This window comes from Thamnophis sirtalis, unplaced genomic scaffold, assembly GCF_051295495.1.
Source record: "Thamnophis sirtalis isolate CommonGarterSnake01/CBP01778 unplaced genomic scaffold, rThaSir2_p1.2 scaffold_10, whole genome shotgun sequence".
NCBI lineage: Eukaryota > Metazoa > Chordata > Lepidosauria > Squamata > Natricidae > Thamnophis > Thamnophis sirtalis.
This window is the reverse complement of record NW_028261390.1, coordinates 54,177,494-54,193,788: the sequence shown is the minus strand read 5'-3', so window position 1 is coordinate 54,193,788 and position 16,295 is coordinate 54,177,494. Positions and strand designations below refer to the sequence as shown.

General features: G+C 39.2%; 1 protein-coding gene across 3 annotated transcripts in view; it reads left to right on the top strand.

Annotated features, from left to right (window-relative positions):
- Positions 1-16,295, top strand: part of CC2D2A (coiled-coil and C2 domain containing 2A) — a 93,182-nt gene that overhangs the window by 53,966 nt on the left and 22,921 nt on the right. For all 3 annotated transcript variants that reach the window (XM_087724630.1, XM_087724631.1, XM_087724629.1), the window contains 5 exons: positions 3,097-3,188; positions 7,571-7,738; positions 10,570-10,675; positions 12,125-12,234; positions 12,976-13,072. In XM_087724630.1, the coding sequence (XP_087580756.1) occupies positions 3,097-3,188; positions 7,571-7,738; positions 10,570-10,675; positions 12,125-12,234; positions 12,976-13,072 (573 nt within the window). The remainder of the gene's footprint in view (positions 1-3,096; positions 3,189-7,570; positions 7,739-10,569; positions 10,676-12,124; positions 12,235-12,975; positions 13,073-16,295) is intronic.

Genomic DNA, 16,295 nt, shown 5'->3' with positions numbered 1-16,295 from the left:
AGACATCAAAGTTATATATCCCACATGGCTACCATAAACATCCCTCCAGAGATGTTGGGACCTTCAGTCTCCTGGTGACAGGAAACCAGTTGTAAAGTTGTAAAACTCAGTTGTTTCAGATGTAGCTAATGATTTAACTCTGAGGCTCCCCTCCTCCCAGTTGAATGGCACTATCACTTTTAGGGATCTGACAAAGTCCATTAAGAAAGGACAAGCTGTTACAAGTTGGATACATCTCTGCAACTTCTAAATATGCAAATTAAATTTTTTTTCCTTAAAAACTACACACCAGATTCATTCCCAATTTCAGTATCTTAGTCAGTCTGCAAACTGGCCTAATCTGCCCTTTTTAATTGCTCTTGTACATCACCCTACCCAAGTCTTACCTGCTTATGATTATTTTCTGTTTTTAAGAGAAAATTAGAAAGTGCGATCTAAAATGAAAGAATGGTAGGACTGAATGAGTCCTATAGACTTTTGGCTTGATTGTTTTATCCCAAAATCAGTCTTTAAGAAAAAGAACAAAAGGGGCTGATGTAGCGACGTCACGATGTGCAATCTTGGTGCTCCAAGATCGCAGTCGATATTTCTGCCGCTGGACGGTCCATTTGGACCTAAACCATCCTGCAGAGACAGTGATTGAGAAGGGCACCTCCTGCTGATCTCAGGCACCCCTGTGTATTTTAATTATGTGTACTGTTGTTTATGTTCCCTTTCCCCTCTGAGTTGTTTGCCGCCCTGAGTCCCTCCTGGAGAAGGGCGGCATACAAATAAACCAAATACAAATACAAATACCCCGCAAAGTCCCTGAAAGATCCAGGAATAGTCTTTTTTTCTGGCGATAGAAACGCAGCCAATGAAGTTGCTGAAGTTGGGACAGCTCCAGAACAGGAAGAAAGCAAAAAGGGAAAGTGTGTCAAATTGGTGAGGAAATTTTATTATTAGAAAAAGAGACTACCCCCCCCTCCAAAAAAAATTAAGTTAATTTAAAATGGAAGCTAGAAGACTGTAAGCGGAGAAATTAATCTGCATGAAACTTAGTGTGTTATCCTGTTTCTATTTTTTTTTCATGGATGGAATTTTTGCAAAGGTTCCCTATTTTTTAAACTGAATGGATTGATTTTTTCTTCTTTTTCACTTATGTTTACGCCTATGGATTAAAATTTTCCTTTTTTTTATAATGCTTGATTGGATTGTTTTTAATCTCCATTTAAGGGTTTTTTCTTTCTTAAGCTTGGAATATAAAGAAGATAATAAGAAGGATTATAAAGAGGGTTGTAACAACAGGAGGAAAAGCAGTTACACTGCCACTTAGAGGCTGGAGGCTGGATACATTGTTTTTTATTTCTCTTTGATCACTTGAGAGTCAAAGTTCTTTCAGTTTGTTTACTGCGAGTGATAGTAGAAAGAACAAAACTTGTTCATACATGTGCTTTTTGGGAGTTCTATCACTAGCTATTGGAGGGAAGACAACATTTTGACTTGAAAGATAATAAATGAACCTGTTTGAAGTTTATTAAAATAGCCTTGAATTCTGTAGTGGCAGTGCCTGCAAAATTGGAAGAATGGTGCAGCAGGAAAAAGAAACTGTAATATTGCAAATGACTATGTTTGAAATTCAAAATCTATTAGTTGTGACAGAGAAAATTGAAAAGAGATGGGAGAATATGGAATACAAAACAGAAAAATTGATGGAAAAACTGTTTATCAAATGAAGAATGTGGAGGACAGAGTTCAAAAAATGGAAGAAAAAAATGAGCAAAGAGATAAGAAATTTGTGGATACTGACAACAAAGTGAGCGTGGTTGGTAATGGCAAGAGCAGAATATGGAAAGGAGAGACAGATAGATTGGAACTCTACCCCAGACTTCAAAGCACAGAAGAAGAAAAAAGAGAAAAATTGATGGAGAGAAGGAGAGAAATCATGACAGAAGCACCAGTGATAACCAAGGATAAGATGATGGAAAGAACAGATGCTGGGTTTCGAGCTTTTATGAGATACAAAAGGAACAACATGTTGCGAAGAGAGGTTCACACAAGATTTATTAAGAAAGTAACTACAATATTAATGCTACAAATAGCAAGAGATATAAGACTGTACTATTACTGGAAAGATACAGGTTGATGCAATGAAAATGTATAATAAAAACTAAGCTAAATTTAGTTTACTAGTAGTATGTATAAAACGAGGTGACAATAGCTATAGTTAAATAATGATTAATAATGATAACAATACATATAGATATATTAATTTGATAATATGAATTTTTTTATAAACAACACATGGAGGATATGAGAGGAGGTTTAAAAGGTTTATCTAGAATATGTGATAAAGATGTATTGTGATTGGATGGTTTTAGGATGATTTACTAGAATGTTAACATATAATCCTATTCTAGATTTTAAATATTATATATAAAAGGATGTAAAACAATTATAGTCAAATTAAGGTTGAGATATAATAATCATGATATATGTGAAGTTTCCAAGAGCTGACCTAATTAATTTACGAGCCTCGAGACAAAGTTCAAAAAAACCCCATTCATTTATTAGGACTAACATCTTGGCATGGACTTCTGTGGAGCCGTAACTAAATCCCACTTAATGGCATATGAACTTTAACCCTATGTCCCCTCCCCTCTGCCTGAAGTCATCAATCACATTCTCCAACAGGACGTTACGGCAGGGTTCTGGACATGCGCATTCACATCTCAGTTACAGAAATATGAGACTTTTTACTCTGGCCAAAAGTATGCATGACATTTCCCCCCCCTTCTCAAGTTGATAGTGGTCATGGAAACGCTTTAGGCATTGACAATATACATGAATAAATGTGAATTTAAAATATGTGATTTGATATAAAAAGCAGGTGATGACTATGGAAGAGATGCATGAAAATACTGTAACCAACTGACACACTTTCTACAATTTGTAATGAAAGATGGCTTTTTTATTTTTATGTTTGTTTGTTTTTGTTCAAAAATAAATAAAAATGTTTTTTTTAAAAAAGGACAGCTGTATTTGTTAATGTGAGCAGCACAGCAATTGACTAATTTCAGATTTAAAATAATTTTTTTCTTTTTTTTTTTTTTTCAGGTTAGGGAGTCAGTAATTAATCGTTTCCTGATCGCAAAGCACCATTTTGTTATTTCTGACTTGGTCAATGAAGATGAAATCCCTACTATTGGGTAAGGAAGAGAATATAAGGATAGCTCAAAGTTGTAATGTGTTTCAGATGTACCATATTTTTGTCTTATTTTCAAGGGTTTTAATTTAAATATTTTTTGAAAGTACAATTGAGGCCCTGAAAACCTTGCTTAATTTGTTTTAAAATGTAGCCATGTTCCTTTCTAAGCAAACTTGCTTCTGGTTTTGTCTCAATAATCTTTAATGGGATAACATTTAATTTATCTTTGGCTGGCATTTTCAATTACATTTTCTGAAAACGTGAAGATAATTGAAGGTTGATGAGGACAATATGAAATAGATTCAATTCAATTCAATTCAATTCAATTTATTAAATTTATATGTCGCCCTTTTCCCCCGAAGGGGACTCAGGGCGGCTCACAACTCGAACCGGGGAGGGGAATACAGACAAAAGATTTAAAAGCAACAACATAACAATATATAATTTAAAAACGCACAACAGTCATACCATTCGAGACGGGGGCAACAGCTCTTTAGCCCCAGGCCTGTCGGAACAACCAGGTTTTGAGGGCTTTGCGGAAGGCCTGGAGGGTGGTGAGGGTTCGAATCTCCACGGGGAGCTCGTTCCAGAGGGTCGGAGCAGCCACAGAGAAGGCTCTCCTCCGGGTAGTCGCCAGTCGACACTGGCCAGCGGATGGGATTTGGAGGAGGCCTAATCTGTGGGATCTAATCGGTCTAGAGGAGGTAATTGGCAGCAGGTGGTCTCTCAAGATTGTGTGGAAACAACATATTTCTACAACTATGCTGGACAAGGGCATTTGGAAGTAGCTGTGACAACACTACCATCTAAGTGACATGAGAATATGTATGATGTCACATGCAGAACCCACAATATCAGCTATTTCTGGAAGTAAAAGAAGGGCTAGGCCAGGAACTGAAGGAAGGTGGGCAGTTAGCAACATGTAAGGGTAGAAATGGAAACTCAATGGCATATGGGACACATATCCAAAAGAGGAAGCTCTTATGCTGGAGTGAAACTGCCATAAAGAGATGTACCGTTGTTTATTGTCAGTCCTGTAAGGTAGACCAGATCAAGAAACCAATGCCATGTAGGATAGGAATACGTTTATTGTAAAATTATAGCAACAGAACCTTATGTCTTTGTGTGATGCAAGAAATTGCTTTTCTTAGACATTTTTTCAAGTAAGTTTTATGGGAATGGACTCAAGCCCCATTTGTCTGATGATTACCTTGATTGCTTAGTCTGATCTACCTTGTAGGACTGGCAAAGCTTTAGTTAGATTATTTTGTCAGCAGATTTCATTCCCCCATTTGGTTCCAACCCCTGCTTTTATTTCTTCTTTCTTTCCTTTTTAACCATTCAATCCATACCTATGTGAAAGTGAATTTCACTAAATATAGTGGGATCTTTGATGATTAACAGATCTATATTAACAGATCAACAGACTTGGAAGGGACCTTGTAGGTTATCTAGTCCAAAACACACACACACACACACACACACACACACACACTCAAGCAGGAGACTGTACACCATTTCTGACAAGTGGCAGTCCAATCTCTTCTTGAAAGTCTCCAGTGAGGAAGCTCCCACAACTTCCAAAGGCAACTTCTGTTCCATTGGTTGATTGTTCTCACTGTCAGAAAATTCCTCCTTACTTCTTGCTTGAATCTCTCCTTGATCAGCTTCCTTCCATTATTCCTTGTCTGGCCTTCAGGTGCTTTGGAAAATAGCTTGACCCCCTCCTCTCTGTGGCAGCCCCTCAAATACTGGAACACTGCTATCATGTCTGCCCTGGTCCTTCTCTTCACTAGACTAGCCATACCAGTTCCTGTAACTGTTCTTCATATGTTTTAGTCTCCAGTCCCCTAATCATCCTGGTTGCTCTTCTCTGTACTTTTTCTAGAGTCTCAACTCTTTTTATAGACAAGGAATAATGGAAGGAAGCTGATCAAGGAGAGATTCAAGCTAGAAGTAAGGAGAAATTTTCTGATAGTGAGAACAATCAACCAATGGAACAGCTTGCCTTTGGAAGTTGTGGAGCTTCATCACTGGAAGCTTTCAAGAAGAGATTGGACTGCCATTTATCATAAACGGTATAGGGTTCTCCTGCTTGGGCAGGGAGTTGGACTAGATGACCTACAAGGTCCTTTCCAACTCTGTTAATCTGTAAGGATCTGTAGGTGTGTGTGATGTAAATTAGTGTTGTTTATTCAGATACTGCTGAGTCATGGTCTGGTTTCAGTCTATTAGAATGGCTGGTTGTTTCTGATTATTACCAGCTATTCAAGCAGAACAAAACCAGACCATGAGTCGGCAGTATCCGAACAAATAAGACTAATTTACATCACACAGAAGATACTTAAAACCAAAGACCATGCCTCAGTAACAACAGTGAGCCAATTTAACAGTCTGAAGTCTGACCATGACTCAAGTAGCTGAACAAACAACATCCACACTAATTTGCATCACATAAAGATCAGTGCTCTGACAGAGAGCACAATTCAAAGCACACTCATGATGTCTCCTTGAATGGTGATGAAATATTTGCAACCAAATTCCCAAGCTCGGACCTCAGACCAACAGCCCAATTACCAACCTGAACTACTTATATTCAAATATATTTCTTCTTAAAAAATCTCCAGTGATGGAGCACCCATAACTTCTGAAGGGAAGCCATTTCACTGATTAATTGTTTTCACTGTCAGGATATTCCTTCTTAGTTCTAGGTTGGTTCTTTCCTTGATTAGTTTCCATCCATTCCTTCTCGTCCTGCCTTCAGGTGCTTTGGAAAATAGGTTGATCCTCATCAGGGGTGGAACGGGGCCGGCGGCGTCCTCGTGCACGCGCGCAGTGCACGCATGCGTACTAGCATCTGTGCGATGCTCCAGCTGCTCCTGGAGGATCGTGCAGGCGCTGTATGCATCATGCGCATGCGTGGAAGTGCAGAACTCGTCAAAACTGGGTAAGGAGCGCGGGCGGGCGGCTGGGCCCTTCGCCGTTCCCGGAAGTTACTTACTTCTGGGTTCGCCGACCAACCGGTTCGCGGGGACCGCCGCGAACCAGTTGAAACCCATCCCTGATCCTCATCTTCTTTGTGGCAGCCCTTCAAATATTAGAACACTGCTATCATGTCATCCCTAGTCCTTTTTTCATTAGACTAGACATACCCAATTACTGCAACCATTATCCATGTAGTGTTTGTCCGAAGTTACAGTGACACTGAAAAAAGAGATTTGCAACCAATCCTTGCATTTTCAATCATTGTCATGTGGTCAGAATTCAGGTGTTTGGCAACTGGTATGTATTTACAATGGTTGCAGCATCCTAAAATCATGTGTTGGCCATCTGCAACCTCCTTATCTGGTTTCTGACAAGCAAAGTCAAATCAGCAATATTTGTTTAATAGACACTTAACTCACTTAACAACAGTGATTTGCTTAACACCCATGGCAAAATCAGGCAGTTACTTAACAACCGTTTTACTTAGCAACAGAAGAAATATGGATCCCAATTATGGTTGTACGATAAGGACTATATAGCAAAAGCAATAGCACTTAGACTTATATACCATTTTTGTATTTATTTTATACATTGATAATAAATACTATACTACTACTACTACTACTACTACTACTACTACTACTACTACTACTACTACAGTGCTTACAGCCCTCTCTAAGTAGTTTACAGAGTCCGCATATTGTCCCCAACATTCTGGGTCCTCATTTTACCTGCGGAGGATGGAAGGCTGAGTCAACCTTGAGCCTGGTGAGATTTGAACTGCTAAATTGCAGGCAGCCGGCAGCCAGTAGTCAGAGAAGTAACCTGCAGTACTGCACTCTAACCACTGTGCCACCGTGGCTCATGTAGCTTTTGCTCTAATTTCAGCATCAAGATTGACCCAGTAGAATTTACAGGAGTTTGGGAAAGCAATCAATATCTGGCATCCTGGTATTAGAATATATATTTCCTGATTTTACTTGCTAAGAGAAAAATTGGCCATGGTGTTGAACTTTTCAATCTGAGAAATGTAATTGATAGTGAAATTTAACCTTATTTTTTTTTGAGTTTTTGTAAGCTTTTCAGTTGATCTAGCTTATTGCATGAATGCATTTTTTTTATCGTTTTTTGTTTATGCATCCACTGAACTTCATTTCACTTTTGGTTTTTCTTTTTGTTCTGCTCTGCCTTCTGTTTAAGTTCTACTGGCCCAGGGTATGTCAACTTGCATTCTTACTTCTATGTAGATGGTTGGTTTTGAGATCGATATCCAAATCCAGTGTGTTTTGTAGAATTATTATTGTTTTGTTTAGAAATTATAGCTATTTACACAATGTTAGCATGACAAATTGTAGCAACATAACTTTTATATTGTAGCTCTGCTTTTCTTTAAAATAGCGTTTTGAGTGGCAGCCTGTTTAAACTGGCCGAATCAAAGCGACCCTTAAAACCAAGGCGAAAAGAGAGGAAGAAAGTAATGGCACAGAATCTCTCAGATGGTGATATAAAACTCTTGGTTAATGTTGTTAGAGCGTTTGAGCTTCCTGTTAGGAAGTGTGCTGGGAGGTAAGCAACTTTTAGCAATGTTCTTTGGCGTATTGGGCACACTGCTTTAGTCTATATGCCTGCTGACCATAATCTTAGATAGCAGTACTGGAGTATTTACCCTCCCCCCCATTTTTAATTAGTAGTACTTTATTGTTACATAGCCATGTATCTTACCTTTCAAAGCTTTAACTGTGCTTGTTCCATTCCTCCAGGCATATAATCCAAAAGGTCCTGAAAAACCCTTCTCTTGTTATGTGATGTTATGTAAGAAAATGAGAAGAGCTGCAGCTAAGGCAATGGTAGATCTCAGCCCAAAGAAGGCATGTTAAAATCTCAGAAGGCACCCTTCCTAGTTCCCCGGAAAGTAAAGGCAAGGGTGGAGGACAGGGGGATGTGCTTCTAGATTTGGAAGATTCTGTTCTTAGAGGCTATAATACCTTATAATAATTGTAATACTTTATATACTGTGTTTCCCCAAACATAAGTCATACCCTGAAAATAAGCCCTAGCCCGATGTTTATGCCTGCAATAAATATCAGCCCCAAAGTAAGTCCTACTTAAGGTGTTTAAAATGTTAAAAAATACATGCTGCGGTGACCAGAGAACCGGTTTGGGGTGTGTAGCGAGCCTGCCACTCCTACCAGTTCGGTAACCCAGTTGCAATTGCCACTATCGGTTCATCCGGTAGCAACCCACCTATGCCCCACTGCCTCGCTTAGGTGCTGATGCACCGGTACATTGCTTCATCCTCCACTCCACCTATTGCCTCACTTAGTGGTCACAGCACCACTGCATCACTTTCTCCTTCACCCTCCCACTGCTTGGTTTTGTCCTCCACCTCCCTATCACCTTGCTTAGTGACCATGGCACTGATGCATCGCTTTGCCTTCCACCACCTCCCCCTGCTTAACTTCGTCCTCCACCCCCACCCCCTCGCCTCGCCTCCTGCTCCAATGTGGCCGCAAAAAAATAAGACCTATCTTGAAAATAAGCCCTGGTGCTTATTTTGGCAATCCAAAACATATAAGGCTGAGTCTTATTTTCAGGGAAACAAGGTAGGTAGTCCTCAACTTTACAGCAGTTCATTTAATGACCAAAGTTACAATGGTATTGAAAAAATAGAATAGAATAGAATAGAATAGAATATACTTTATTTGTATGCCGCCCTTTTCCCTGAGGGGACTCAGGGCGGCTCACAACTCAGGGGGAGGGGAGGACAAACAGGTTATAGCATGAAAGATAATACATTGTTAAAAGAAAGCACAACAGTCATACCATTCGGGTGGGGTTAGGGTCTTTAGGCCCAGGCCTGCTGGGACAGCCAGATTTGAAGGGCAGTGCGGAAGGTCTGGAGGGTGGTGAGGGTACGAATCTCCACGGGGAGTTCGTTCCAGAGGGTCGGAGCAGCCACCGAGAAGGCTCTCCTCCGGGTAGTCGCCAGGCGACATTGGCTCGTTGATGGGATTCGGAGGAGGCCTAATCTATGCGATCTTATCTGTCTAGTGGAGGTAATTGGCAGTAGTGACTTATGTTAGTTTTTCAAACTTATGTCCATTGTGGGATCCCCATAGTCATATGATGAAAATTCAGATGCTTGGCACTGATTCATATTTATGATGATTGCCATGTCCTGGGGTCATGTGATCACCTTTTGTGACCTTCTGACAAGCAAAACCAATGGGGAAGCCAGATTTTCTTAACAACTCTGTTACTAACTTAACAACTGCAGTGATTCACTTAATAACTGGCAAGACAGGTCATAACTCCCTTAACAAATATCTCACTTAGCAACAGAAATTTTGGACTCAATTGTGGTTGTAAGTTGAAGACTACATGTAACAAAAGTAGTGTTAGTACTCATGGTGTTGATTTCTTATCTAGACTGCTTCAAAAGGCAGCTTGCAAGTCTGAAAGCACATCTCTCCCTTCCCCATCCTTCCATTTTCCAGGAAACTAGGGAGACTCCTTTCCAAGAAATTGCCAGGCCCCCATTCCTGCTGTATGCTGAGATCTCTCTTGTGTAACCATTGCCTACACTGTGGCTTTTTCTCCTGTATTTCAAGGTCATTTCCACAAACCATCATGTGAATATCCCAGGGTTTTTCAAAACCTATTCTATATAGAATCAAAAACGTTTCGTTACCTTTCTGATGATTAGATCATCAGATGCTAAATATTTGATTTTGCAGTTCAGATTAGGAGCAGCTGAACAACCCCTTTTACAGACAAAAAAAGACTGAGCAAATTTTGTGAAATAAGGGTGTGGGGAGAATAGGAGCTAACGTTTTCCAGTTATGGTTCCAGCTTGGTACCTTTCTCTTCTGTTCCAGGACCTACTGAAGTAAGATAAAACATCTCTGAAGAGTATTTAGTTTAATAGTTGATTCTTGCCATCTTTACTTATTTCACTTGAAATATTGAAATGGCATTAATATTATTTTAGTTTCATTATTAATTTTATTTTTCATTATCGCTGCTATTACAACTGACATTTGTAGTGTGGTAACTTTAGTCCGTTGTTGGTTTTTTAATTTATTCACATTTACTACATTTTAACTGTTACAGAGATCAGCAGTATAGTATATAAGTAGCACAAATAAGATCTGTGTATGGGGGAAGTAAATCTGTACTTGTTCATGCTGAGCCAAATTGTTTTGGGGGTTTGGGTGGGTGTAATGTATGTGTGCAAATTGAAAAAAAATAGCAAAAACAAGAAGGGAAATAATTTATTTTTATTGCTGTGCAAATGTCATAATCGCTTTTGCAAAATTTGTACTTAAAATCATTGTTTTATTTTTTTTCAAATCCTATTGGAAGTTTGTTGACTTTTTCTACATCTTTTTGTAAAGCAAACTTCAGCAGCCATCGAAATCATCGTGGGCTTACAATGAGATGTTTGTTGCTCCTGCAACTCCACACAGCCCCAACCACAGTATGGACTGGACATTTAGCCAGGTACCTTACAGTGCCATGAACCTGGAGGGGATAAATAGATAAATAGTTGAATAATAGCAATATCCTTATTCTTTTTTATGTATAGAGATCACCATTCCACTATTCTTGATGGGTTCATTCTGTGAAATTGATAAATATAGCTGTTAAGACTAAAAAAAAAAGATTTAATGCTTCTAGTGGTAGTATATTCTTCTTTTATGCTGTAGAAGAAGAAATATTCCTAATTGAATTATTATATTGGCTGCCTAAGTCCACTGGACTCTTTAATATATTTTAAATACTATTTACCAATGCATTTAAATAACATTTTCCTAAGAATGTACTGTATGTTTATTGAAAATGGTTTTTCTACTTTTTTTCTTTGTAGCTTGCTAAATAATATCAGTTTACATATAATGCTCCATATATTGATCAGAAAGTAATAGACTTGGGTCTCCCACATGCCAAGTTAAAATGCAAGTGAAACACTGAGGGGTTCAGTTTATTTTAACATCTGCCTTGGCAAGAGCCAAGGTGGCGCAGTGGTTAAATGCAGCACTGCAGGCTACTGCTAGATCAGCAGTTCAGCGGTTCAAATCTCACCGGCTCAGGGTTGACTCAGCCTTCCATCCTTCCGAGGTGGGTAAAATGAGGACCCAGATTGTTGGGGGCAATATGCTGACTCTCTATAAACCGCTTAGAGAGGGCTGAAAGCCCTATGAAGCGGTATATAAGTCTACTGCTATTCCTATTGCCTAGTCCTGAAATCATAATAGTGTCTTTGTTGGGTCAATCCTGCCACCAAAAAAAGAAGAAGAGAAAAACACAATTCCCACTTCCTGAATCCGATAAACCAACATACCCTTTACAGATTGGGCTAAACGGAATGTATTCATTATATTCTTACAGAGTTTTGATCATGTGCATTTCATGAAAATTATCAATAGTGATGTAGCCTTTTTGATAAATTTTGAATTTGAAAACTTTCAAGAATGTTTTCCAAGAGACTTCCCTTTATAAATGAGCATATTTCCACTTAGCCTATTCATCTTGTTATCCATAGTCTATGTTATTTGATTTGGGGAAAAAGTTTTATAAACTTTAAACACTAAATGTAAAGATTTTTTTAAAAAAAATATTTGGTGTTCAGATAAATTTTATTAATGTTAAGTGTAAGAAACATGGAACATTAGAAATGGTATTGAATAGGTAATCAAACAATAAAATATCATACTATTTTAAAAGCCAAATTTACATGAAATAGAAAATGTTGACCCTGGAAATTTTTTCCAGAAAGTGTCCATATCTATGACTGTAAAAATAACTATTTATATATTTATTTTAATGGATATTAATAATATGCTTGGAGATATCTACAGTTTCTACTTTTAGTTGGAAAATGTAGTTTGACATATCTGAGCTTTGCATCTCATCTAATATATCAAAACTTTGAGTTCTGTTTAATTGTAGGTTTCAGTTCGACCTTTTGTAGAGGTTTCTTTCCAGCGAACAGTTTGTCGGACGACCACCGCAGAAGGGTCAAATCCAAACTGGAGTGAAGAATTGGAACTTCCATTTAGGTGTGAATGGATCCCATAAAGCCTTCTTTCCACTGGAGTAGAACTAGATTGGGTGGGACAAAAAGACCAAGATCAAATTGTGCATTTGGATTATTTCTCCTCCTCCTCCTCTTCTTTTTCTCCTTTAGGTTTCTGAAGGAGGGTTTTGAATTGGTCTTCATTAGTTTAAACCAAATTTGGAAAGATTTCTTGTCCCCGTTACCTACCCCTGTTATTTAGCATTTTTATTCTGTACCTCACAAAGTGGCAAATAAAAACTTTGTGTAAAGATTTCAGTTGATTTAGATGAATCCCCAGCAATAGGTATAACAAAATAGCCCAGCATTTTTCTGAAAATAAAAGCAGTTTTCATTTCTGTAAAAGACCGCAAAGGAACTGAGTTTGAAAACATGGCTGAAGCGTGAGAAAAAGTTCATTGTGTTCCAGACCTTGATTCTACCAGTGTATCACATTCCATCTCAAGCTTTGGGCATTTTTTAATCATTCCCTTATTGAATGAGATAGCTTCTGTTCACATCTGAATGAAAGATTGGGATTCTGATGGAGTGGGAGTCAAACCTTTGAACTCTTTAATACTCTACTAACCCTTCTAATGGAACAGGTTATTGGATATTGCATTGTGATGAAATCATTATAAAAATTGAGTTAGTCTTAGAGAATAGGGAAGAAGGTAACCAAGCTGATGTATTTTGCAAATTATATTTTGATCTGTACTGTATCTGTTTTAAAATATCATTACAGAGCTCCTAACAGTGACTATAGCATCTCTAGTCTGCAGTCAGTGAAGGATGACATCTTCATTAACATCTTTGATGAAGTACTGTATGATATCTTAGAGGTGAGCAAATCATCTGAAAAATTCTCTTGAGCCTGTCTGTTGAGAAAACAAAATGAAAAGAGCTGGAAGGTGAGTTTTAATAAATTTCCCTAATGGAGTCCCAGACACAGAATACTCAGATCTGAAAAGCAAAGTGCTCTCTCCAGGATTTGTTGACCAGCACAGATTATTATTATTTATTATTATTTATTTGTCTTGTATGCCGCCCACTCCCGGAGGACTCCGGGCGGCTCACAAAAGACAAGGGAAAGGGGGGAAACGAGACAAAGACAACATATTAAAAATAAAACCAACATTCACAATTTCCGTGGAGGTAGATGCTTCTCAGCTCCCCCCAGCCTGCTGGAACAGCCAAGACTTGGTGGCTTTGCAGAAGGCCGGGAGGGTAGTAAGGGTCCAGATCTCAACAGGGAGCTCGTTCCAGAGGGCCGGAGCTGCAACAGAGAAGGCTCTCCCCCGGGGAGTCGCCAGCCGACATTGGCTGGCAGATGGAATCCGGAGGAGACCTAACCTGTGCGATCTAATTGGACTGAGAGAGGTAATCGGCAGGAGGCGGTCTCTCAGGTACCCAGGTCCGATGCCATGTAGGGCTTTATAGGTAGCGACCAGCACCTTGAAGCGGATTCGGAGACTAATAGGTAGCCAGTGCAGCTCGTGGAGGATAGGTGTAACGTGGGTGTACCTGGATATTAGACTAGATATTAGATTAGACTGGATATTCTGAAGGTCGGTAGTTTGAACATTCAAACACTTTCTGTGAAGTTTAAGGGAAGAGAAGAGTTAAAATAAGGTAGAGTTTCGCTCTTTGCTGATAAGTGTGGATGCGTCATTGCAAACATACTTGAACTATTTTCACTAGTGAACATAGGAAACCTTGTTCTGATTTTATGTATTGAATAGGATGGAACCATGACAAGACAGAATAGAATAGCTTTATTTGACCAAGTGTGATTAGACACACAAGGAATTTGTCTCTGTTACAGAAGCTGTCATCTTTATTGTTATTGTATAAATAACTCATATTGGGAAACATACCTAATACTCCTTCCTCCTCCTATTTCCACCATAACAATAACCCTCTGAGGTGGGTTGGACTGGGAGAGGGTGGCTGCCCAAGGTATTCCAGCCAACTTTCTTGCCTAAGGAAGAACTGTAACTCACTGCCTTCTGCTGCCTTAACTACTAGATCACCATGTAGTCAAGAGTGACTGGTATCATACTAAATATCAGGGACATGCAGGCAGGGGAGGCAGAGCCTCACCACTGTCCTCATGAAAAGAAAAGAAATGTGAAAGGAAAAAGGCTGAGCTAGTTGCTGCCAGAGTCACAGTGGATGACTCTGCTTAGTGCTTAACTGTTTAAAAAAGCCCGTGAAAAACTACAGGAGGAGGCGGGAGGACGAGGTGCCTCATCTAGTCTGACTTTATGATCACTCGAGCAGAGCTAAACGAGGGTTAAAAGCCGAAAAATTCTTGACGTAATGAAGCACGTCATTCTCCTGCCTCCTGTAGAGGGCATTTTTAGAGGCTTTTTTAAACAGGTAAGCAGAGTCATCCACATGGTGACTCTGTCAGCAAGTAGCTCAGCCTTCAGCTCTTGTCTTTTTCCTTTTACATTTTTCTTCTTTTCATGATGGCAGACAAGAGCAGAGTTGAAATCCTCTTTGAAACAGCTGGAAAAGGTCTGTGATTGCATGCAGAGCTACGTTGCCTTTTCTCTCTCTCTCTCTCTCTCTCTCTCTCTCTCTCTCTCTCACACACACACACACACACACACACACACACACACAGAGCTGGATAAAAGTATATAAGCCCAGCTTCACTGATTACAAGTTTGAAAAGGCAACGTGGCTCCACCTGCAATCAAAGGCTCAGATCGGAAGGCAGCAGGGGAATGGGGGGCGGTATGCTGTTGCTTTAAATTGGAACTGGGCATGCCTGGCTGTGGAATTCTGGGAGTTGAAGTCCACAAGTCTAAAAAAATTTGAAACTCCTGTGTCAGTGCCTTACCAGCCATAAACCTCACCGCACGTCACTGCTAAATACAGTATACATACTGTATACATACAAACATAGCTAAATTAAAAGCAAGAATTAAAAACCAAGGACACATGGGGAGACCAGAGGCAGAATGGGGGACGTGGGATCTGTTGTTACCTGATCAACCACCTCCATTGTGCTATTCCCCATTGGGGCTTAGGCCAACTATCAGAGCCAGGTCTTTAGGCCCTTACAAAAGGATAGGAGGGTTGGGGCCAACCTCACATCGGGGCAAGATGTTGCAGAGGGCAGGAGCAACAGCACGTCCTGTTGATCTCAGGGGCATCACACAGCCCCTGATCGATCCAGGAGAAGCTCTTTTTTTTTCAGCTACAAGAGAAGCAGCCATTGAAGCTGCAGAAGGTTGGGACAGCCTCTGAACAGAAAGAAAGCAGAAGAAAGAGAAAAATTTTACAGAGAAATTTTATTAGAGAAGAGAACACCCAAAAAGACTTAGAGTAAAATTAAAATTGAAGACAGAAGAGAGCAAGCGGCGGATTAAGCCTATATTAAAATTAGTGTGTTATCTATCTTTCTTTAACTTTGTTTTTTATGGATGGAATTCTTACAAATGCCTCTTACTTTTTAAATTGGACTGGTCTCTTTTTTCGTTCTTCTATTTTTCCTTCCTTTTTGTATTTGTGGATCAAGAATCTCTTTCAATGCTCGGTTGAATTTTACCTTTTAAACATTTTTTTTCTTAAACTCGGAACAAAGAGAGGGGTAAAAGCAGAGGAAAAAGAAGTAACACTGCCACCTAGAGGCTGGAGGCTTGGAAACACTACTTTCTTTGAATATCTGATATCTCAAAGTCCTTGATTTTGCTGGGAAGAGCACACTTTGTTTATACAGATGCTCTTTTGAAGTACTATCAGTAGCTGGAATGGAGTAAAGAGAAAGCCTTCATTTGAAAGATTATAGTGAATTTGTTTGAAACCTAGCAAAAATCCTTGGATGTTTTAGTGGCAGTGATTACAACCTGGAAAAATGGTTCAACATGAAGAAGAAAAGGAATTAACATTGCAAATAATTATGCTAGAAATTCAAAAAGTACTAATAAGTACTGAGAACATTGAAAAGGGACTTGAGATTATAGAACAAAGAACAGAAAGGAGGGAAGAGCTGAGAATATTTACAAAATGATAACATTTGAGAGTATTCAAAAAATTTCAGAAAAATATGAA